Source organism: Serinus canaria, chromosome 4 (genome assembly GCF_022539315.1).
Source record: "Serinus canaria isolate serCan28SL12 chromosome 4, serCan2020, whole genome shotgun sequence".
Taxonomy (NCBI): domain Eukaryota; kingdom Metazoa; phylum Chordata; class Aves; order Passeriformes; family Fringillidae; genus Serinus; species Serinus canaria.
In genome coordinates this window covers 26,856,703-26,879,058 of record NC_066317.1, presented here as the reverse complement: position 1 = coordinate 26,879,058, position 22,356 = coordinate 26,856,703, and the positions used below count along the sequence as shown (strand labels likewise).

The 22,356-nt window shown below is 38.7% G+C and overlaps 1 protein-coding gene across 5 annotated transcripts in view; it reads right to left on the bottom strand.

Annotated features, from left to right (window-relative positions):
* CENPC (centromere protein C) overlaps positions 1-18,565 on the bottom strand; it is a 28,308-nt gene extending 9,743 nt beyond the window's left edge. For all 5 annotated transcript variants that reach the window (XR_007777535.1, XM_030239264.2, XM_050974193.1 and 2 more), the window contains exons 1-18: positions 18,487-18,565; positions 17,153-17,199; positions 16,065-16,126; positions 15,653-15,741; positions 14,509-14,599; positions 14,187-14,406; positions 13,106-13,309; positions 12,552-12,931; positions 11,062-11,905; positions 10,468-10,506; positions 9,191-9,258; positions 8,048-8,116; positions 6,200-6,304; positions 5,299-5,397; positions 2,602-2,700; positions 2,168-2,322; positions 1,655-1,745; positions 168-237 (exon numbers count right to left, since the gene is read on the bottom strand). Coding sequence is in view for 4 of the 5 variants with exons in the window: in XM_030239264.2 (XP_030095124.1) it covers positions 168-237; positions 1,655-1,745; positions 2,168-2,322; positions 2,602-2,700; positions 5,299-5,397; positions 6,200-6,304; positions 8,048-8,116; positions 9,191-9,258; positions 10,468-10,506; positions 11,062-11,905; positions 12,552-12,931; positions 13,106-13,309; positions 14,187-14,406; positions 14,509-14,599; positions 15,653-15,741; positions 16,065-16,126; positions 17,153-17,199; positions 18,487-18,501 (2,747 nt within the window). In the remaining variant the exon portion in view is untranslated. The remainder of the gene's footprint in view (positions 1-167; positions 238-1,654; positions 1,746-2,167; positions 2,323-2,601; positions 2,701-5,298; positions 5,398-6,199; positions 6,305-8,047; positions 8,117-9,190; positions 9,259-10,467; positions 10,507-11,061; positions 11,906-12,551; positions 12,932-13,105; positions 13,310-14,186; positions 14,407-14,508; positions 14,600-15,652; positions 15,742-16,064; positions 16,127-17,152; positions 17,200-18,486) is intronic.
* Positions 18,566-22,356: the final 3,791 nt, after the last annotated feature.

The window sequence follows — 22,356 nt, the reverse complement described above, 5'->3', positions numbered from 1 at the left end:
TTCTGGTTTTTTTCCCTCAACTCTTCTTATCTTGATTTCAGCTGCTCTGCATTCATTTGTAATGTCAGGGTGGGCCCACTCAAACATTTTTGTATGTAAAAAGGACTTCAGAACATACAAAAATTTGACAAGTGTTTAAGTAAACTTCTTTGCAGAAAGTTCTTCACCTGTCTTTGAGTTGTGTGAAGAGAAGAACACTTTCTTCATTCAGAAGATTACGTATGTTATATCCATTTCCTACAAAGAAAAACACATTAAGATTTCCTTAGTATCCACTGGCAATATTTTAAGTCCTCTCCTGTCTTCAGCCAAGTATAGCTCCATTTTATATATTCCTTAACAGAAGGAATATTAGCTCTTAATCTACGATGCCACTCTTACAGGCAGGTCAGTGCTTTTCAAAGACATGACAAGGAATACACCTAATGTCATTAACTTTCATCTGTGCTTAAAAGATTTTTACTGAGAAGAATGTAACAGGCATGAGCTCTCAGCTCAAAAAAGCCACAATAAAACTTTAAGGTGACTGAATTTACTTTAAGTTATTCCTACAGAAACTATCAATAAAAACTGCACATGGAAACTTATCTGCAGATCTTCACTCAAGATTTGCACACTAACATGACCACAAAATAGAATTATCTAATAGGACCTGAACACTGGGAATGAACAATATCCTCACATTCATATAGAGCCACACGGCAAATTACTGGGATCACTGGCCACAAACACTGCATTGCCTATCCAGCCATACTGAGACTGGCCATAAGGAAGCAGGGAAGAATGAAGTGTAGATCCTTATGGTCATAGAAAACTTTCAGCATTTTATATCATCTGCTTTCCCAGAAAGCAAATGACAAAATTGCCTCTGCAGACCCACCAGACTTTTAAGATTGTAACACCAAAAAACAGCACCAAGAATTAACTGAGCAATGACTGTTCAGTCAGAACACTGTGCTGAAAAGTTAACAGGGAAAAAATGGGCTAATTCCTCATTTTCTAAAGATAAGCTTCTTCACAAGAAAGCCATACAAAAGCTCTCTACAGCTTCATGTACAGCCTGCTTCAACACCACTATGAAATCTCCAGACTAGTGTCTTAACCCACTGACGAACAGCCTCCCTTATGGAATTCATGCCACTTTTATATCAGAAGGACAAAATCAGGTCTTTAAATTCCCAAGAAAACATATGAAGTTGCAACCTACTCAACATGATAGTTTGAACCTTCTAGTTACAAGCACAAAGCACAAAATACAGTGAACTGATCCAAATGGATTTTCATAATTTTACATAGGACAAAAGCAGCAAGCATATGGTAACAGAAACAATTCTATTAATTACTAGTAACATTAGGCTGTCTGTGATGTTTCCTCAACATTACAGCTAGTGGCAGAACCAGAAAACCAAGAGGAATTTAGTCTAAGAACTTCGTAGTGTCATCAAAACTTTGAGGCCAACTAACATAAACAAGAGGTATGTGTATCCCTGCATTCAACCATTAGACTGAAGTCCAGCGTCGTGTCACATTCCATTCTTCCTCACCCCATACTGTCCCATTCCCTATTCAATCATTCTGTTTGGTTTTGATTCCTAGCATGCTGATTGAGGGTCCTGCACCCCCCAACAAATGGGTTTCAGACACACACACTCACCTGCTGGAACATAGAAGCAGTCCCCTGCAGACATGTAATACGATGTGTTATGTAACGTCACCATAAGTTTGCCATGGATAATATGGAAAGCCTTAATGGAAGCCAAAGGGTCTAAGGTTAGTACCTTTTAAGGAAGATATCCAAGAAAACACACACACATAACAAAGATAAAAACCCAAATCAGCCAGCAGAGCTGCAATCTCTTTTCCCCATACTGATGAAAAATAAGATGCACAACTCAAGAGGGGGATGGGGTCCAGTTTTATTTTTCTGATATTTCTCTCTTGCCTGCAAGATTCACAAAGTAGGAGCAGATGGACATACAGATTTAATACAAAGCAAAGCAGGGCAATGTGCATGCAAAGAACCTTCAGCAAACAATTCATTAATGTTCATTTGTTTTGGGGGGTGGGGCAGACCTCTCAACTTCATATGTTATTGCTAACCACCCACCCCAACAGATCTTCTGTTCACAAAGTCCATTTCATGAAAATTTTTAAAAAGCACACTTACTAGTGTATCCATGTCGACAAACTGCTGCCCCTTTTCTTTATATGGTTTCAGAATCAATCTACCAGTTGCAAAAAGAGACGTATTCAAAGTTTTGTGTATTTCTATTGCTTCATCTTTGAAGAAGAAAGTGTGACTGTCTGCAGTGTTTATACAATCTACAAAAAAATGTCCAGATTAACATTAATGCCATCACGTAATTAGTCTTGCTACATGTTCAGTAAAATACATATTGTTTCAGTGCAACACCTCCAAAAGCTAGACTCAACATTTAGCTGAAAAATTAGGACACTTCTTATGTCTCCCTCAGAACTTTCTCCAGAAGAGAAATTAACATTTCAGAGCTTCACCTTCTTATGCACAATGTGGCATGAACATTTTTTTTCTCATAAGTCTACATAATTCAGGAAGTTCCTTGGTCCCATCAATCAACTTACCTAGATGCACTTCATTATTTGTTACTGGGTCCAGTACAATGATTGGCTTAGATGCACCAGCTATGCTGTGGTCCAAACTTGCAGGTATCTCTCCTCTATCTGAGGATACAAAGAAACCAAACCAAGACCAAAAAAGTAATCAATATAGATTTCAAAAAGTTAATAATTTAGCCACAACTTTTTCACAATTCTAATGTCACACATTAAGTACTTAAATTTCCTTTAATAAGTGACTAAAGAGACTGAACACTCTTCCTTCAAATAAAGAAAACCATCCATAACAATTCTTTGATAATGTCTTTTTCACTGAAATAATTTCCGTGTGTTACAGATGAACACTCTCTAAATCCTAAGGAATTTCCTGGGGAAATGCCAACTATTTATCCTATGCTATTAAAAAAAGTATTTATTCAAAACTAAACTCTATGTTTTGAGAGAAGTGTTTTTCTAGCAACAGATGCTGAGAGAATATGAAATACATGATGAAGAGGGAAGAACAGGTGGTTCTGCTCAACCAATTGTTGATAGGCATCAGGGGACTTAGAGAAAGTGTTCAAAGATAAGTACATGTCCAATTTTCCTTTTCTCAAGAAATAACATTACAGGAATCTCACTCTAAGCTGTAAATCTGAGAACTATTGCTGTAATAAAAAGGACTTTTCCAGAGAAAGAAATATCCTACGAATTGATGACAACACTATGCTTTTCAAACAGAAAAGAGATGCTTTAGAATGGTCATGGCAGAATAAATATCCCAAAGCTCTCTTGCAGAATTCTCTTAAGCAGACAATTTTAGCTCTACAATGCACAGGAAATTCCTTTAAACACAGAGAGAAGAAGCATGCTGAAGGCAAGCTATAGCACTTTGTAGGCACTCATGGCAGCTTAAATACTCTTACGGTAAGATAATCAGGGGGAGGAATAAAGTTACTGTGTTTGAACAACTTTGTTCCAACATAACCATCTCTCTATAAAAAGTAGCAGCAACAGGTACAACTCTATAGCTATAAAACCAGAATTTTTATTGTATCAATAACATTTAAGAATTTGTGCTAGAAATTTTACTTGGCTGACAGGCCTTACAATGCATCACTAAGACTCAAAGATGTGAGTGAAAGACTATCTCTGAGGATGAATGTCTGCCACAGAGGAAATCAATCACTTCTGGAAGACAGTTCAAAGGCACTTGAAGCAACCAATAGTTCTTGTAAGATACAATATGAACAGTCACTACCAGCTCAGGCTCCTATGGGCTGCAAGTGATTTATATTACAATCTAAACTGTACTTAGATCAAATATTGATCTATACCAGGATCCTGTCTCCCATCAGTGGCCCAAAGCAAATACTCCTTCCATTCCTCAAAATGCCATAATAATATACTCAGTATAATATATTCAATTGAATACTTCCCAACTCTAACCTGGAGCTCCCACACTATTTAGAGCTACTAACTCTCCTGTTAACATATCTGGTTCTTGCCTTGAAACTACATAAATACTTTTATGCATAATATTATGGGCAGGAAGCACACAGTGAGAATGGCCACCTTATTTTGCTGAATAACCCAGCTCTCACTGTCTTCCTTCTATACCTTCTAGTTCTTGTTTTTAAAAAAACAAGCAGAAAACCCCAACGAGACCATTTATTTCTATTTCCCTTCTCTATGTCACTCATGATTTCAGAGGTGTTTTTAGACCTCTTCCTTAGAGGCCTCCATAGTAGTCTTTTCAGGGCTGAGGAGAATTCACCACAAGAACTCCTTCTAGGTTTTTGATGAGCTTTCCCTAAACCTTCTCTAGTCCTACCACTATCCTTCTGAGGTAAGGAATAAAACTTACAAGAAACACATGTAAAATCAGAAATTGGCACCAACAGGTATTGTTTTCTTCCTTATTTCTCTGATGATTATGTCAGTCCTGATTAGTTTAGTACTAGAACCATATGGCATTTTCCATGTTTGTTAGTATTTGTTTTAATAGTTCTATAATTTCACAAGAGAAATGTTTCAGCTTCAAACAAAAGCTCTAGACAGTCTCCATAAAGAAAGGCTCTATAGCATTACAACATCTTCCAGAGAGCACAGCAAAGATAATTTGGCTTTTGGACTTTGACTCTCTTTTCTGAGCACTACTTACATGTTTATTATATACTGGCCAGTGAGTCTCAGTTTGCTTAAACATCGATTTGTTGCGCACTTTTAACCATTTTATGCACTGTTCTTAAAGCTCTCTCTTCACCTAACATGTTGTAGTTTTGTATTGAAACTACAACAGCCTGAAGCCCTACTAACACTCTCTGCTGCATTTTTAGATGTATTACAGGCATCAGTAAAATGTCTACAAGTTTTTATACCTTAACCATGCACACTAGCATCATGATCTGAACACAAAATGAGTACAGTTTATTCTCTACAGCCTCTGCTGTAAAGGCACAACAGCACTTCTGGGTATGTCTAGCATTTCTTCCTTTCTTATGCTGAAAAGTAAACAATTTTACTACAACAATGTACAGCATTGCTATAGGTCTAGTAGGAGCAGGTTCTTCTTCATAAGATCACATTTATAAATTATGGTAAAAAATTATTTTCACCCAGAGAGAGAACTGAGTGTTAATGGGATAAAAATCTTAGAGCAGTAGAGCATTTGATTAAAGAGACTTTTTAAAGTATCCAAAGGAAAAAAGTCTTTGTTCCTACCTGTTTTATCTGTTTTCTGCTTGGGACAATCCTTCCTCCTTTTACTCTTCCTGGGAGATTCTGTTTCTGGATGCACAAGTCCACTAATCACAAGCCCTCCTGAAACAAAAGGAAGTCCACTAACTCATAGTAAATCTAAAAGAATGCAAACTTGCACAACCAAGCAGCATTTCAATTGAGAATAGACTTCCTTGATGCTGAATTTTCAGATGGCTTTAGAAAGCCAGAACAAACAAAAAACTTTTTAACATTAAGTACTTTGGAGTGCAGTGCAACTTGAGACATTTTGAAAATTATTTGATCAAATTTCAGTCAAAGAACATTTCAGAAAGCCATGACATGCAAATAATTTTTTAAGACAAAATATCACTTTTTACAGACACAAAAAAATACTATTTTGAGTGAACTAATTAATTAGGAAAGGACTAAAATAGGCTGAATTGTCATTAAAAAATACTCCTGAGAACAAGATCTATTTTCTCACTTAGGGTATTTAACACTGAGACTATAAAATGTTATGGTATCTGCTCTCAAAAGCAATCCTCACAGGAAAAGAAATGCTCCAATGAATGACCCAGTGGAGTGTCTCTTTTTCCAGTATCACACACAATCTGACATAAAAAACCCACTAGTACAGAGAAATTGTTCTGTTCTTCCCTGAATGGTGAAGGCAAAAGTACTTAACATGCTCTGCTGACATTATTTTCAGCTGACACAGAAGTGTCAGAAGAGAAGAAAACTACATGGAGAGATGACTATGTAACTAGAGACCACAAATAATCTTTTTTTAAAAGCTACTCCATAGTAAGCATCTCAAGGCTTGCACAGCACAAGATCAACTCAGATTTTTCTTTTCTGCTTTATCAGAAGGAAGCAAATATTGGTATTTTGGAACTAATACCTGAAGGCTTCATAGTATAGTTTATGCGCTCGCCTCTCCAGTATTCCAGAGGTCTCAGCCGTATCCTTTTTGTCCGACGAACATTAGGTGTGTTGGAAGGCATTACTGATTTGAAGGATGAAGTCATTAAGTATGAAAGGAAAATTCAGAGACAGAAAATATTAAGTATTCTTTCCTCTTGTTCTGTACCACAAGCAGGTCAGCCCTTCCCAGCTGATAGTTTTATCCCATTGCTATCATGACAAGAAAATAGGATTCAAGTATTACCAAATGCCTTCTTTTGCATAAATCAGTATTTCACCCTCTTTTTCCTTAAACAATCACCACCCTGACTTGACATTAAATTTTATTCTATATATCTTAGTGAACCACTGATACACAGACATTAGGAATTCAAGCTTAAGGACAGCAAACCTGCTACCTCTATGAAGACAAAGCTCTCAACAAAGACTAAGAATCCTGCCTGAATCTGGGGGATTTCATTAGCAACCATGAAAAGGCACTGCCTCAGTTATGGGAAGGGGAGGGTAACAGAGACTGCCTAAGTACATCCTTCTCTTCCAGATTCAGAAGTTCTGTTTCCAGGATCCAGAAGAGCAGCACTTTTGCAAAAAGAAACCACACATTTCCAGGATTTCTCAGATATTTATCTTCAGATGTACTAATCACACAGTCTCAACTTTGAAGTTGTGTAAGATGCCATATATGAATACAGTATGATATTTTAGTGTTTGTAAGTAGAGTAAAAGCCCCTTAAGATCTCAAAGCAAATTAATCAAGAATATTTAAATGTTAAAAATGGTAAATACAAAACAGTTGCTGAAACAGTTTCCGAAGGCAGACAACTGAAGTGTTGTGCATAAAATAACAATGAAGCTAATAAAAAACACCCACAATGTAAAAATTGTCTAAGCGTGCGACTACAACTGACTGCATGACCATTGTTCCATCCTATCCCAGACTCAGACCACCACAGAAGGGAGGTTATTTGCACCCTCAGTTTTACTGCATAAAACCAACTCAATGTTCAAACTCTTAATGTTCTCGCTGTACAGTTAAGAGTTTGTCCTGACTCAGTTTTTTAGGAATATATTCAGTGCACACAGCTGGGTGTGGAGCTGCAGTGCCAGCCAGAGACTGAGCTCTGCATGAGAGCCTCAGGCAAGAGGTCATGAGCTGATGCTGACCCTTTGAACCACAATGGGCACAGGGACCTGTGGCCAAGCCCAGTGACTGGACACTCAGGGACACAGCAGAGCTGAGGACTCAGCTGGAAGGACCAGAAGAACCCAGACTGTCAAGAACGCAGAATGTGAGGGCACAAAAGCCCAGATAGTCCTTTCTTCCAGTTTAAGCTGATATTCTGTTGGTACACCATAAAATTACTTAAAGGAACCAGAGGTCTGAGACTCTGCTATGAGAAACTCAGAGTCAAGCCAGGAAGGAAACCTTGTCTGGCTGTGTAGTCTGGAGCCACCCGCTGTAAAGGGGTGTCAGTCCCAGGACTTTAAGTCTGTGGTGGTGGGAGTGTGACTGCCAGAGTGGCTCCTGGATGGTTAGATCTGAAAGTTTCCTTAACACAATACCACGAAAAATGGAAGTGTGGGAGTTATAAAGATAATTGTTGAATGGAGCAATAGAAAGAGAAACACTAGCAGTTTTAAAAAATAACTGTCAAATTAAGAGACGGGCTGAAGGCCTGAAGAAATAACAAACCCTATCTGTAAATACTTATGAACAGATGAACCCATTTCTAGGTGTCTGTGTCTCCTTCAGCAACATTTACATCAAGTTAAAAATAGACTTGCATTTACACACTTACATGATGATATTTTAAAATACTCTTACCTATTTTATGCTTTGCTATTTCATCTGACAACAGATGTCTTAATTTGTAATTCGAGTCTTCAGAATTATCTGAAAACACATTCAAAAACCCATTACGAAAGGCATTTATTATTCCTGACTTTTATTCAATATGCTGACTAGAAGAAACCAAAAGTAACACAAACAGAAGTCCTAAGGATAGTGCTTCCACCAACACCTTTTGTTATAAACATATATGAAGTCCAGTGTAGATAAACAGTGTAGATAAACAGTAATTAGTTTTAAACAGAGTAAACTTAAAAATTACTTGAAAATTATATATTCAAGTAAATACTCCTCAGACCTATCCTTCTTGATAAAGTGAACACTGACAAATTATAAACTATACACATAATTTTATTGATCAAAGTGCAAGGTCATTTGGATTTATATCACTGAAACCTAACTTCAGAACAAATTTTTTTACCAGAACACACACAAAACTAGGTATCTGAAAAAAGCATTGCATGGACTAATAACATTCACATCTGGCTCTGAAACACTAAGGAAAAGACTTTGTATCTCCAGGGCTCATGTTCATTACGACATGTGGAACTTATGCGGTGAAATTTAAAACTGAAACCAAACAAACAATAATAACCCTCCCCACACAAAAAGCCCCAAACACAAAACCAAACCAAACAACTAACCAAAAAAGCCCTAACACAACAAAGCAAACAAAAAAAAACCCACAGAAACAAAAAACAAACAACCCCTCCGCCAAAAAAACACCAAACCAAAGTATTCTTTGGGGCACAGGCCATGACTCCATCAATGCTGTAATTTGGCTCAGGTTTACCTGAAGTGACTGCATACAGGACCATCACATGGCAACACATCAAACTGGTACAAACTGAGCCTGAAAATTTTGTTCACAGTATTTTAGGAAGAATAACTTTTTCCTGGTATGCATGATGCCAAAACACGGAGGGCTGTGTTCCCAAAGCAAACCACATAAAGCTGGCATGCCGTACCACACACTTGAACAGAAATGTAACCACAGCCAATAAAATCTGCATTTTTTCTTCTGGACAAGCTGAATACAACAGAATTACTGAACTGTCAGTCACAGTTTTTAAGAAGCTTATACATAAAATGCAAGGAATTACAAAGTTCAAACATTACCTGAAGTTATATCATCCTGCTCAGGAGACTTAGTGCTGGAAATAAGTTCATCTTCTAGAACAGGCCCACTGCAAAGGAAAAAAAATACACCTGCTTGAACATGTCAAAGGAACATTACAGCACTACCAAGAATGGTGAATTAAAGTTTTTTTCAGATCATGTGGGCTGTGTTCTATTTTGCTTTTAAACAAGTCTATACCAATTAGACACTGAAGCAAATGACAACTCCTTAAAATTCACAGGTCAGAAGTTCATGAACTACTCCCCTACTCAGTCATCAGGCAGACAATTAGTGTTCACACCTCCTCTCTAAAGAGGTTGCCCAAACTTTTTCTTTCTTGTCCATTCCAGAACAGATCTTCTCCCTATCTCTGTAGCATTACCTTACAATTTTCCATATACCATAACTATAAAAGCGCTTTAAAGAGTTGTTTTGCATACTCTAAGGAAAGGACAGTAAAATAATATGTAGCCTGTCATGAAATCCTCCCCATAAAATGGCAACAATTTACACATATAACTCCAACAGAGATTCTCTAGCAATCAAGCCGCTTGTAACAGAACTTCTCCTACAGCCTTAGAATCAGTACCCTTGACTTTTCTTCTTCTCCCTCTGAAGCTATGCATCACTGCTTTTACTGGGCCAATGAAGTTTAGCTGTTATCCACCTCAACTCCAAAAGGTGCATTTCAATTATCTAGGTTAGCAAATCGACACTGCAAATTTGTCCAAGTTAGTCTGCAGTAGGTTCCCCTAAGAAATAAAGCCCCCTACATTTTCAGTACAATGGCTGCACAAGAATTTAATAAATTCACAGACTGCCACTCCTGCTTGCTTCGTTATTAAGTTTCCATCTCATGAAAGGGGAAGATACATGCCTATGTACATGCACAAAGAGTTCGGATTGTAGATTGAGTTCTATACCCTACCTGACATCAATTTTATTAGTGCAGCTGTCATAAGTTCTAGGAGCACTGATCTTTCTGTTCAAAAATTACACACTAATGTGGAAGCAAGCCTCAAAGGAAAGAAATCCCCAAAGGCAATAAGCTTATTACGACCCCCTATCTATGACAGGAAGAAAAATTGTATTACTTTATTAACTGCATTAGCACAGTATTTAAAGCCTTCAAGCAGTAATCACAGTGCTGTTCTACTTGGTGTTTCAACAGTAGGGCACAGAACACAGCAGCTGTACCAGCTGCCCAGTCTCAGGGGATCTCTTTGGGGCAGAAGCAGGATTAAAGTAACGTTTTTCAGACAACTCAGGAAATTACCTTTCGCAATTCACAACCTTCCCAGCTACAAAGGAATCCCTAGAAAAGAAAACAATATTCTTCTTATATTTGGTGTTAAGTAAACTTAATGAACAGAACATGTAGGTCAATAACTTTATGTCCTGAACAAAGCTATAAAAAAAGATTTAAAAAAATTAAAAAGCAATGCAAAGACCAATGATTATCAACCAGGTTTTAGACCACTTGAACTTAGTATTTAGATTGACAAAAATAAATATAGCTGAAGAATTAAATGCTGTATTATCTAGATTTATTTTTAAAAAGGAACAAACTTGACGGTGAAGTTATTCCGTGGGTGGTGGGGTTGTGTTAAACTAGATCTGCTCCGCAAGCGTCACAAGAAGACTTTAACTAGAACAAGTCTCCTCGTGTAGGAGACACCAAGTATGGCACACCCAGCTTTGAGAAAACAATGTTGATTAAACAGCTTAGTTTCTCTATTAACTATCTAACCGGCCTCAAACTTCCATAAGTACTTGAACTGGGCCATCACTGCTTAGAAGCTGACAAGATGTATTTAATTATCTACCAAGTTATATACCACATTTGTAAAGAATCACACAAAAAGCTTACTGTGGTTCATGCCGTCTGTTACGTTTTCTTTTGTTACTTTTGATTTTCACATCTGGTAACTTCTGTTTTCTCCTTGCCGTGTCCTGTACAGAAGAGCTGTCAGAATCTGTTTGAGACTCAGGGCCTTCAGGGCTCGAGTGAAGAGCTTTATTGGTTCTACGTGGAATCTTTTTGGGTATCTTCCCTGAAGACTTGGCAGACCATTTCTTTCCAGGATTCTTCACACTCTCCATGGGATGCTGGAGTGCTTTTAGAGGAGTTTTGTTACTGGCATCACCAGGTGACTCAGGCGTGTGTAACACATTTCTAGGCTTTTCAGGCTTAGTTAACTTCTGAATCACAGGAGTCTCTAATTTCTGATGCAAAGATGTGGGGCACACTTCATTCAGTTCTACGGGCTCTCTTTCAAGCTCTTCTTCACCACGTCCACTGTCAGAACTCTCCTCTCTTTGTAACCGAGGCTTTTTATTACTACTTTTCTGGACAGATATTTTAAGCTTTTTCCTTGGAGTTACGGTCCCTGTCTTAATTAATTTGACTTTTGGAAGTTTCTGCTTAGCAGTTTCTTTCTTCTTAACTAAATGCTGAGAAGCTTTAGAAGCCAACTGCAGATTCTTGGAAGACTTGAGAGACTTTTTCAGTGACACAGTCTGCTCTTCCTGATGCCCAGATGAGGCCATAGACAAATCCTCACCTGGCATACTTGTTTCACTCTGCTTTTCACCAGGTGGTTCTGTTTCCAATCCAGACCTTGACGACATCAGTTCTTCAGCTTCTGGTTTCCAGGATGTGTTCTTTTTCTGGTTTGGAGAGTCTTGTCTAAGTGCATCCCTTTTAGTCTTTCCTGTCAATATACAAAGTATTTGAACATTAATACCTTTTCCCATTAAACCTGAAGATATATGTTAACATCTGAATGCACAAAAAAACCCCAAAGAATCAAAATGGGGAAGGTAAAAAAAAAAAAAAAAAAGTATCATAAAACCAGTTTTATTGCCACTGGTTAAAAGAAGGCTTTCACTAAACTATAGTCTACAGAAAACTTTTTGGTGTACTTCCAGTATTTCCTAATAAAAAAAGGGGGCAGAAATGTTACATTCAGTCTGCTTTTCAGTTTTGTGCTACAAAACTCTTCACAAAGAATTCCTAAAACTCAATCCCCTTTCTGTCCAAATATAACTGCCTTTCTATGGCGAGAGGAACAAAAGCTTGTGGGGCACCTACTTTCTATGACTCTTCATACAAAAAGGCAACACTACTAATTTAACTGTTAATGGTCAAACAGGAAAGGCAAAGGATGTGGCAAAAAAAGTGAAGTCACTGTCTCACTGCCTCTCTGTCTCACCCAAATCTAACTGCATAACTGAAACACCAAAAAAGAAATCTATTGATATCTATCATCTACTTTATTATAATTTTCTTATAAATCACCAGAAAATAATCCAATGTGACCTGTAAAGAAAAGTCTGAAGAACTGTTAAGTAACTTACCCACACAAGTACTCTTTCGGCTTTGAGATGTAAGAACATTTTCTTCACTATGAGGTATTGGATCTGACACTGACTTTTCTTTGAAGTCAAAATCTCCAACATCCAGATGATCCAGTTTCTGTTTAGTAAGTGCTTTAGCATGTACTTTTCTGTTCTTGACTTTCTTATTCTGTGTCTTCTCCTTTTCAGAGGGCTGAGGTTTAGAAATGGGAGCTGCAGAGCCATCATTTTTTGATTTTTTTTTCTTAGTCGGTATTGAAATCCAAGAAGTAAAAGATGCACCACCTGATTCATCAATTAAAAATTCACACTCATGTTCTATTTCTATTTCTTGATATTTCACAGGAGGATGTGATGGTGGTGATATGGAGGTTGAGTATCTAAAGAAAGGAGGGAAAAAACACTCATATCAATCAGGGTGGAGTGGAAATTGACTTTCAGTCTTCCAAATCTAGTGGCAACTCCCCACACCTAGACACAGTACAAAACATTCCTCAAAAGAATTATTATTAAGTTCATCCATCATATGTTCCATATTAAGACTCCATACAAACCTCTGTCCAAGAGTTCTTGTTGCTACAGCTGCCAAAACAGCTGAAGAGAAAGTCTTCTCTGTCCGGGCAGATGATGCAGTAACACGTTCTGTTCCTTGCACAGGAACAACCTGCTCATCTCTCCCAGGCTGAGGTCCTTCCAAATTTTCCACTTCTCCATGGTTCTTTGCTGCAGCTGGTGTACTCCAGTTATCAGAATGCAATCTAGGAATGAGAAACAGCACTCAAATATGCTGCTATAAATTCTGAGTGCACAATAAAGTATTGTGAGGATGAACAGATGCTCCTGCTGACAGCATCTCACTTCCTATGAACGAGCCTCCCTTTGGAAAATTGTTGCAACACAGGTTAGCAGTAGTGCTTTCCAGTATAGTAGCAAGTGCCCACAGGTAACATGGAGTCAGTATGAGACTCTTGATCAAAGTAAAGGCTGCTCAGCAAGACAAATTCCTAATTTTAGGAGGATATGCTTGAGAAATTGTCAGGTTTCCTAGACTGTAGGTGCACTGTCTTTCCAATCTCATTCCATCAATGGGAGTCAATGGGATCAGTGTCAGTCCATCTTTATGATCTACCCCAGAGATTCAGTCCTCCAGGAAAGCAGAACTGTGGCCAGGACACTGGCCAGTGCTGCAGTTCAGCTTCAGTTCTTCCAACAATGAGATAATAAACACAACTGAAGCTATTTTACTTTGAATAAAGCATTTGTATATTTAGAGTGAGAGGAACAATGACTGCTCATTTCTGCTTTAACAAATTTTTGTTAACTTAAAAAGTCAACGCTTTGACTTTAGGATAGGATTCACTGAAGAAGTCTATATGATCTGAGAAGCTGATACTTTGGAGAACTTTCCTGGAAAAAAAGAGTTTAAGTTTATTTTGACAGGCTTCCTTCACTTGGGAACTGCACTTATCACAAGAATATTAAATAAAATATAATTCTGCCCTTTCTAAACCCAGATACAGAACTTCCTAAAAGCTTTCAATTATTTTTTATGAGTTCACAATCCAAACTTGATTTACCCTGAGGTGGGGGGCACACCTGGAATATGACACCACAACCAAGTTCAGCTCTACTTACTTAACTACAGGAGAAGTTTCTGCTTCCTCCACAGGAAAAGGTGATCCAACAGCCCCACAATTATTCTCAGGGTCCAAAGGCACAGCCGGACACTGGCACGGTGCTTCAACATCTTTTAAAGTATTTTTTTTTTCACTTTTAGACACAGAAGACTCTGCCTTTTTAGAAGTAGCTACGTAATCAGGTGTTGCAGGCTTCAGGTGTGATTCATATGACAGTCCTGCCACATATATAGAACAGGTTTAATTCTTTTACTTAAAACCTTACCAAATCCCAAGAACTATTACTTTAAAAACCTTAATTCAGTAATAGTGTGACCAACCTCTGCTGCTGACTGGTTTTAGCAGTGATGCAGGTGAGGGTTCTGCAGACTCACGGGCTCTTTTCACAGAGCTGGCTGACCCTGCCTTGGGCTGTCATAGTTGGTAACAAATAATGAGATGAAGTAAAATATTTGATAAAGCAATAGTATTTTAACAGGAATATATATTTCTATAGAATATGAATATAATTCATGTTGTTCTCTTAATTCATACTCATTCAAATCACAGTTCTATTTCACCTAAACACTTCAACTTTCTATGGTGTAAAACTCTCTAAAAGTAACTGTAAATTTCAAACAACAGGTAAAACACTGTGTACAGTAAAAATCTATATGCAGCTTTAACCAGACATCTGGCTAATCTTGAGGTAAACTACTTATTATTGTCATTAGAATGAATTCATTTAAACTATTTAATTACCCTTTACTAAGACAGGCTGAGGTCTAAGAAGAATTGATTTGAGATTATATTCTAACATCAGACTAAATTAAACAAACAACATTATAAGGCTGCCTCTTCCAAACCCTGCCATTAATAGAATATCCTACTTAAAAGAAAAAAGCAAAATCAAAATATTAAAACTAAATATACAGTCTAGATTATTGGCATCATCCTATCAGGTAACACATTAGCAAGGCCTTCACCTTATTTCCACTCATCAGCAACGTTACAGACACACGAAGTTATTGTACAGGTGACTATCAGGAGTTATCCAGCTGCTTTTCTACATGAATCCCCTTTACATTTTACTGCCCATCTGATAGCTAAGAACTGTGTCCATATATTTGGCAACTAACTCTAGTAGAGTCCAAGACAGCCATACCCACCACCAGTGGGTATGTGTGGCAGTGTGCTTTAGCCTCAGACCATGAGAAATTTAACTATTCTGGACAAAAAGCTGAAGAAGCTTTCATTAGTAAAAACCCAAGAAAAAAACCCGCTAAATAATTCTACTTATAGAATATTTACTATTAGAGCACAACAAACTAAGAAAAAACACACATTATCAACAACTATCATAGATTGTTAAATTGTAGCCTACATACTTTTACAGTGCTCATACACAACTAAATGCTACAGAATTGAACTTGCACCCACATGAACCTGTATCCAGTGCTACACTATGACAGTGACAGAACTTACCCTTTGTCTCTGGATTGAAGTTGTCTTCTCATTTTTCAAAACAAAGGTTGAGCAATTTGGAGAGTTTATTGTAAGATCACTGTTGCAACCTGTGAAGAAAGAAACCAGTAAATATGGGAATCTTGGAATTGTCGAGGTTTTATTTATTTTAACAAGTTCTAAGGCTCACTAAGGTCATGTAAATCCAAACAAGAAAGGAATCAGATGCTTGAGAAAGAGATTTTAAGACAGCTAAGACACAGTTTTAAAAAGCTGAGAAGGGGTCGTTCTTAAAAACTCTGAGAAGTTCTATTTTTATCTATTTTATCCCTATTTTTTATTTCTATGTACTTACCACTAAATATAACTCAAGGAAGAAAATAATTATTTTCTTTTGTCAGCAAATCAAGCAAAACACCAAATAAGAGCTTACTTTCAAAACAATCCTGTATGAGTTTCAGTACGTTTTGACCTGGCTGTAGATCAATCTTATTTCTAGACAGAAGAGAGAAAAATATTTTCAATCAAAAATGCCAAATGCTCTTATCCCAAATAATAAAGTAGCAAAGTTTCACTTCTAAATATTTTAGGTTCTAGTTCAAACTTTAATACATTTTTACCTGGCATTTCATGAACAAATATCTGCAAAGACATTTGTCTAAGCAGGAATTCCAGGGGAAAAAAGCCCGCAGATTATAATAAGAATAAAGAATTCTATCTACATTAAAGAAAACATGCAGCTACTGCAACAGCCCTGAGGTAAATGAGCTTTAGGCTGACTAGAGTCTCACTTGAATGAGTAATTTTTTTATAAATCAGACTTGGAGCTATCTTGCCTGCAGCGATGCAGTCGGAACCAGGCCTGAGGTATCCTATCCATAAGCAAGTGAGCAGCTCAGCTGGTTGGATTATTATTTCAAACCAGCACAAATGGAAAGGGCAGAAGTGAGGGACTCACCAGTCAGACAGTGTTGATCAAAAACAAAATAACAAAAAAGCCATGGTTACTCCCATAACAATCATGATATACCGTTAAAAACAGCTGAATGTGTACATTTGGTAAGCTCATGAAATGCATTTCCAGAAATGGATTTCAGCAACAAAAACCTCACAGACTCATAACACGCATGTACAGAAGATCACAGCACTGCAAATGCTCAAACTCATCTCTTACATTTACCAGCAAGGTCCAAATACTCTGGAACTCTGCCTGGGCTTCATTTCTCTACTCCTTGAAAGGCAACATGTTGGCACAGATTACTGCTTCCCTACTCAGGCAGCCCAGTTAGGGGTACCTTAGGTACAGTGACCCCACAGTCTGCTGCCTCAGCAAAGGAAAACCTCAGAGCCTTGTCCCCCCACAGTGCTTGCTCCTCTTACCACTAAGAAAAACAAGAAATTTGGGAAACATCATATCATCAGTTTAATAAGGTACATCAAGTCGTTTTGACATTTAGCTCTAAGATAAAAATCAAGGTAAGTTTTCCAGAATCTAAGAATAGTTGTTTAAATGCAGATTACCCTCCTCCGTGGCAGAATCTTGCTCTGTAGTCTCTTTTTAAACGATTCTGTGAAGAAATAAGAATCAATTTTTACGAAGCATGATGACACTTGTCAGAAAAACAAGTAAGCAGATCTCGAGGTTTCTCAAGACATCTTGTAGTGGGAGAGTGGGAGTTATTGCAGCACTGTTTTTCTTAGAATGCCACAGTGCCTCTTCATATACTTGAAACCTAAGTATAACTAGTCATTCAAACAGCAGACAGGACTCCACTCATTTACCACAACTAGAGCAGTAATAATTCAAGCAGCAGCACATTCTCTGTGTAATCAAATAAAGCTGCTGACCTGGGAACTGGCAATGGTTGTAGAGAATAAAATGAGAATGAAGGGCAAGAAAAATTCAATAGCAAAGCAGAGTAAAGTTCTTCACAAATGTGACAGGAAAATATCTCAAAAAGATGTAAATGTTTAGCTGAAAAACAAATATAACCTCTTCCTCATTCATGTAAACTTAGAATATTTAGCAATGTGGAGAGTATGGAATCCTAACACAAGAGAATTCTGCACGTTTTTCTGAAGTTTGCCACACTGACAGTACTTTGCATTTCATTGTGATTCCCTTTTGGATGTTACTTCCGGTACCAAAAATAATCCTACTCTATACGGATAGATTTCCCTGCAAATGTTCAACATCGGTTTGAAGTGGCAGAAGGAAGATACAGGTGACACGAGAAAACAACTGACCAAAAGCCACCACTTCCGGAATTATACAGAAGCACACTCCGCAGCCAATCCGGCACTCGAACATAAACTTAAACCCCCCTTCCTTCGCAGCAGAGTGCAGCACAATGCACTGGCAAGTGAACTTACGCACTAAAGAAATTAAAAATTCCTGTCAAGGACCTAAAAGAGCCTTTAACAGTTCACTTATTATTGTGCTCCTGTAGCGCTACACATCAAGAATTTTAAAACTTAAGCACGATTCTAGCGTGCCTGCACAAGTGTCCTGCCCTTGATGTGCTCACTCTCCCGTGGAAGTCCCGAGGCAGCCTGAGGGGAACGGGGCACCCGACAGACCAGCCCTTCGAGCACAAAGGCCTGTGTCAACCGCCCGCACATGGAGAGAGCGCGGAACCCCAATTCCAGCCTCGCTCTCCTCAGGAGGAAGTGAAAGACCGACCCCTCTTCTCTCCCCTCAGGAGCGCGCCCAGGGCCGCGCCTCTGCGCTACGGACGGGCCCGGCCGCCGCCCACAACAAACCAGACAGACAGACAGACATAGACACAGAGACACGCGCGGACAGACGCAGACATACAGAGACACACAGAGCGGCCGCTCCCGCGCTCTCTCACCAAGGCCTGCGCCATCCCGGACCGGGGCCGGCGCGCGCGCGCGCCCAGCGCCGCCTTCGAACCTCGCGCGCCTTTCCAGGCGGGCGCGCGCGCACGGACGGCGGGAGGCAGCGCCCCGGCCACGCCCCCCCTGCCCCGTCCCATTGGTCGGCGGCCGCCGCGCGCCCGGCCTGGCAGCTCATTTAGGCGCGCGCGGCTGTTGCGCCTGCGCAGAAGCAGCGGCTGTGCCCGTCTACCCCCCTCTTTGTCCTGCCCGCCTTTCTCTGAGGGGACGGGCGGGGGATGCTTCCCGTCCTTTTATATCGCCCGTGGGAAACGCCACTTCAAATCCTCGGGTTTCCAAACGCTACAAAGCATCCCTTGTCACCACGGGCCGTTGCAATTTTTTCTTTAAAATACTACTGAAGAACTCAACAAGGAGCAAAAAACAACGGCTTGAGAACGTAAGGTCGCAATACCTTACAGTGGCGGCAAAACACTGCCCAAAACCAGTTTTAAGTGATGATTTTTATCACATGTGACCGGAACACGAGGTCTTATCCCTATCCTTTCTATTTTATTTTAAAAGTACATAATAATGTGGGAGGTAAGCACTTTCATAAAAATAGTTTAGATCACTTTGTGAAGGGGGCGCTGCTCAGTATGCATCAGATGAGAGCTGCAGCTTTTTCCCTATGAAGTTTAAACTTGTTAGCTGCTGGAACAAGTGGCAACTTAACACTCCTTCCCTGTCTCTCACCTGTGCCATACAAAAAGATTCACAGCACCAGCAGTTCTGCTGCTAGCAATGCTTATAGAATGCTTATGGCACTTCCAGCTCCTTAAAGCTTTGTACACCATGGATAAGCATCTACACCAGCTACTTAATCATCTACACACAATATACCTTTACTAAAATTGATATTCAGAAGGTCTCTGGTCAAATTTATCAACTTTTGAACAAAGGTTTAGAGTGCTGCACATTTGCTTTCTGTAATTGCACGGGGATTGATAAACTTTCAAGTTAATTTCTCGGCTTCTGCTGAAATTCAGTTCCTTTCCTAAAACTACTGGCCTACGTCCACATTGTTTCAAAGACACAAGGAAAATTACAAACAGGAAGATCATAAACATATCTAAAACATTTACTTGTATTTGATGACAAGTCTGACAGGTGTATGAACTTTCTGCATAGCTCAAACCTGTATTATTTCAGGATGTGAAAAGCCATGAAGAGGTGACAGCCTATCTGGTGCCAGAATTGCTCTCCTTATATACCTCTATTCTTGATTAGCTTTATCTTTTTAATAAGCAGTCACATATTTCAACTGTACATAGGAAAAGGGTGGGAAAATAATATGGAAACATCTACTTTTTACTTGCCGTTAAGATAATAAAAGTAGATGTTTTAAATCCATCTGTTCAATCAAAGCAGTCTTGTTAACATTATTGAGACCTCACACAGAATCCTCACTACTCCTAACATTAAAGATACATGATGATTAACCAGAGAAAAGTTGATCTGGCTGCTTAATAGTTGGCATGAAGAAATTAATTAACTGCCTCTATTAAGAGGGATAGAAACTCAGAGAAAGCTGGTACAAGTACGAGCAAACTCTTCAAGATAGCATTTGAGTGAGAAGGATCTTCATTACTGATAAAAACATCATTCCTGCAAATCAACTGCTCTCTCAAAGAATAATATTTTGGAAGAAAGCTATTTGAAGTGCTCTAGTGGAAAGACAGTTCTTCATTGTGGCAGGAAGACAGCAAGCTTTAGCTGCTCCACAGGAATTGTGCATCAAACAGTCCTAGACAAATACAAGTTTTCACTGCCATGAGCAAAAATAAAAGGAAAAGAGATAACGCAGTTCTCAGGTTCCAGGTAATGCTACTAGCTTCTAGCTTGGTAGCACTGTGACAACATTGGAGATTTGGCACCCCAAAATTCACTTGCCCAGAGCATTTTTAGTATGAGCACCTGGAGAGACTTTTGATAAAAAGCAGGAACAGATTGAGAAACAGGCTCTATCAAACACAAATACTGAATCAGTGTACTCACAATCTTCCATATAAACACCTTCACTGAATCAGTGTACTCCACAGTCTTCCATATAAACACTTTCACTCTCAATGTCAGAAATTGAGAAATGTTTAAAGCATGAAGAACAGTTTTAATGAGTCACTTGACATGCCAAGTTCTTCTACAGAAAGTCCTCTTCAAGTTCCTAGTTCTGAGATTTTACCTAGATTAATTTATATCCAAAAATTTTAAAGGCGTGCTAATAAAAATCTAGAGCCATTCTGCATTTTTAGTTTTTCCATAAATACTTTATAACTGAGCAGAACCCACCCCCAGAGCATCCATCCACCCAACAGACACACACAATAAGAGCAGCATAAAGATGAAGCAATATCTGTAAATTCAGGCTGTGATCCCTGCCAGCCTTGACCTGGACTTTTTACAAGGCTCTCAAAGGTGTACATGTTGTCATTAGTAAAAGCCATGGCATGAATTCTTTCTGACAGTTTACTTTAAACCCTGAGGACAGTCATATGGCATTCTAGAACAGAACTGAGACTTGACTATTTTTAAATGCTGCTTATTGCAAAAGCAAAAGCATGATGTTAATACCACACTAACATAACAGATTATACTTACGCAAAGTTTCGTTTCCCAGCCTACAACTGTGAGAGGTGACAGTGTTTTCTTGTTGACCTAAACCTTTAAGTGATCCTTAGCACTAATTAGTGTTAATTTAATGTCTTCACATTAAATTAAATGTAAAAACATCCCTAAAGCTTAATAAACAATGATTGAGGATAAACAGCTAAGTGGTTAATAGCTGTTGCAACAGCTGCAGGACATAATGTTTAGTAACAATCTCTAAAGCTGAAATATATAAGAAGGTATTTCAGTTTATAAGTTTTTATTCTAATATTGCCTTGCTCTACTGTGATGGGGAGAAAAAAAGTACTACCTCAAGTACCCAGGGCTTAAATGCGTTAAATGATCATGTTTTTGTAACACACTTCTGCCTCACCACAGCAGCAACACTAGTCCATAATGATTTCCAATTAAGCAGAAATTTTATAATTAGATATCCCAATAACTGACTAGTGAGGGTAAAGTCTTGCGGTTCAGTGCAGTTCAGACTTGTTCTGAGGACAGGTGTACAGCACAACAATTTGCTATAGGGAAATGGTACCAAAAGGAGCAGCTGAGGTAATGGTTTGCTTTGGCAAACATCCAAAGGGATTTGTCTTTTCCTCCCTTTAACATCAAGTGCTATAGTGATTTTAACTTGGTGAGGGCAGAAAGGCTCGACGACTTTTTCTCTTTGTTGAAGACCAAGTTTTATTGTTGAAAGTGCTAATTTGGCTCTCCAATAGGTTTTCACTTTCCCCATACTGCAGTACTCCACAAAGAACAGTCTTAGTGCAGATAATCAACAATTCCAGCTCTCTGGACTTGAGGGGAGCTTGGACAATTTACACCCCCTCCCCATGTTTCCATGTTGAGTCTGACACGATAGCTGCGCTGACCACGGCACCACTAAGCAGCCACACACGAAAGCAGTTCCTCTGCTTTAAATGGGAGTTTAAGCCTTTCAGATGGATCTAATCTCACGTGTAGATGGCAAGAATAAAATTCTTGTTTGAGAATGGAGTAACATATGAAATGAGTTTGAGATGTTCTTAGAACACCAGGAGTATCATAAAATGGTGCTTTTCCTATTTTTTGCACTCTTCCCTAAGCAAATGCAAATTGCCTAATTTGCACCTGGGGACCATTTCTTAGGTTCACCATTCTTCTTGCTTTCCTCAATACAAATCTTGCCTTTAAGGTAAGGACTGTACTGGACATTCCATCTCATGGAGTGACCATTC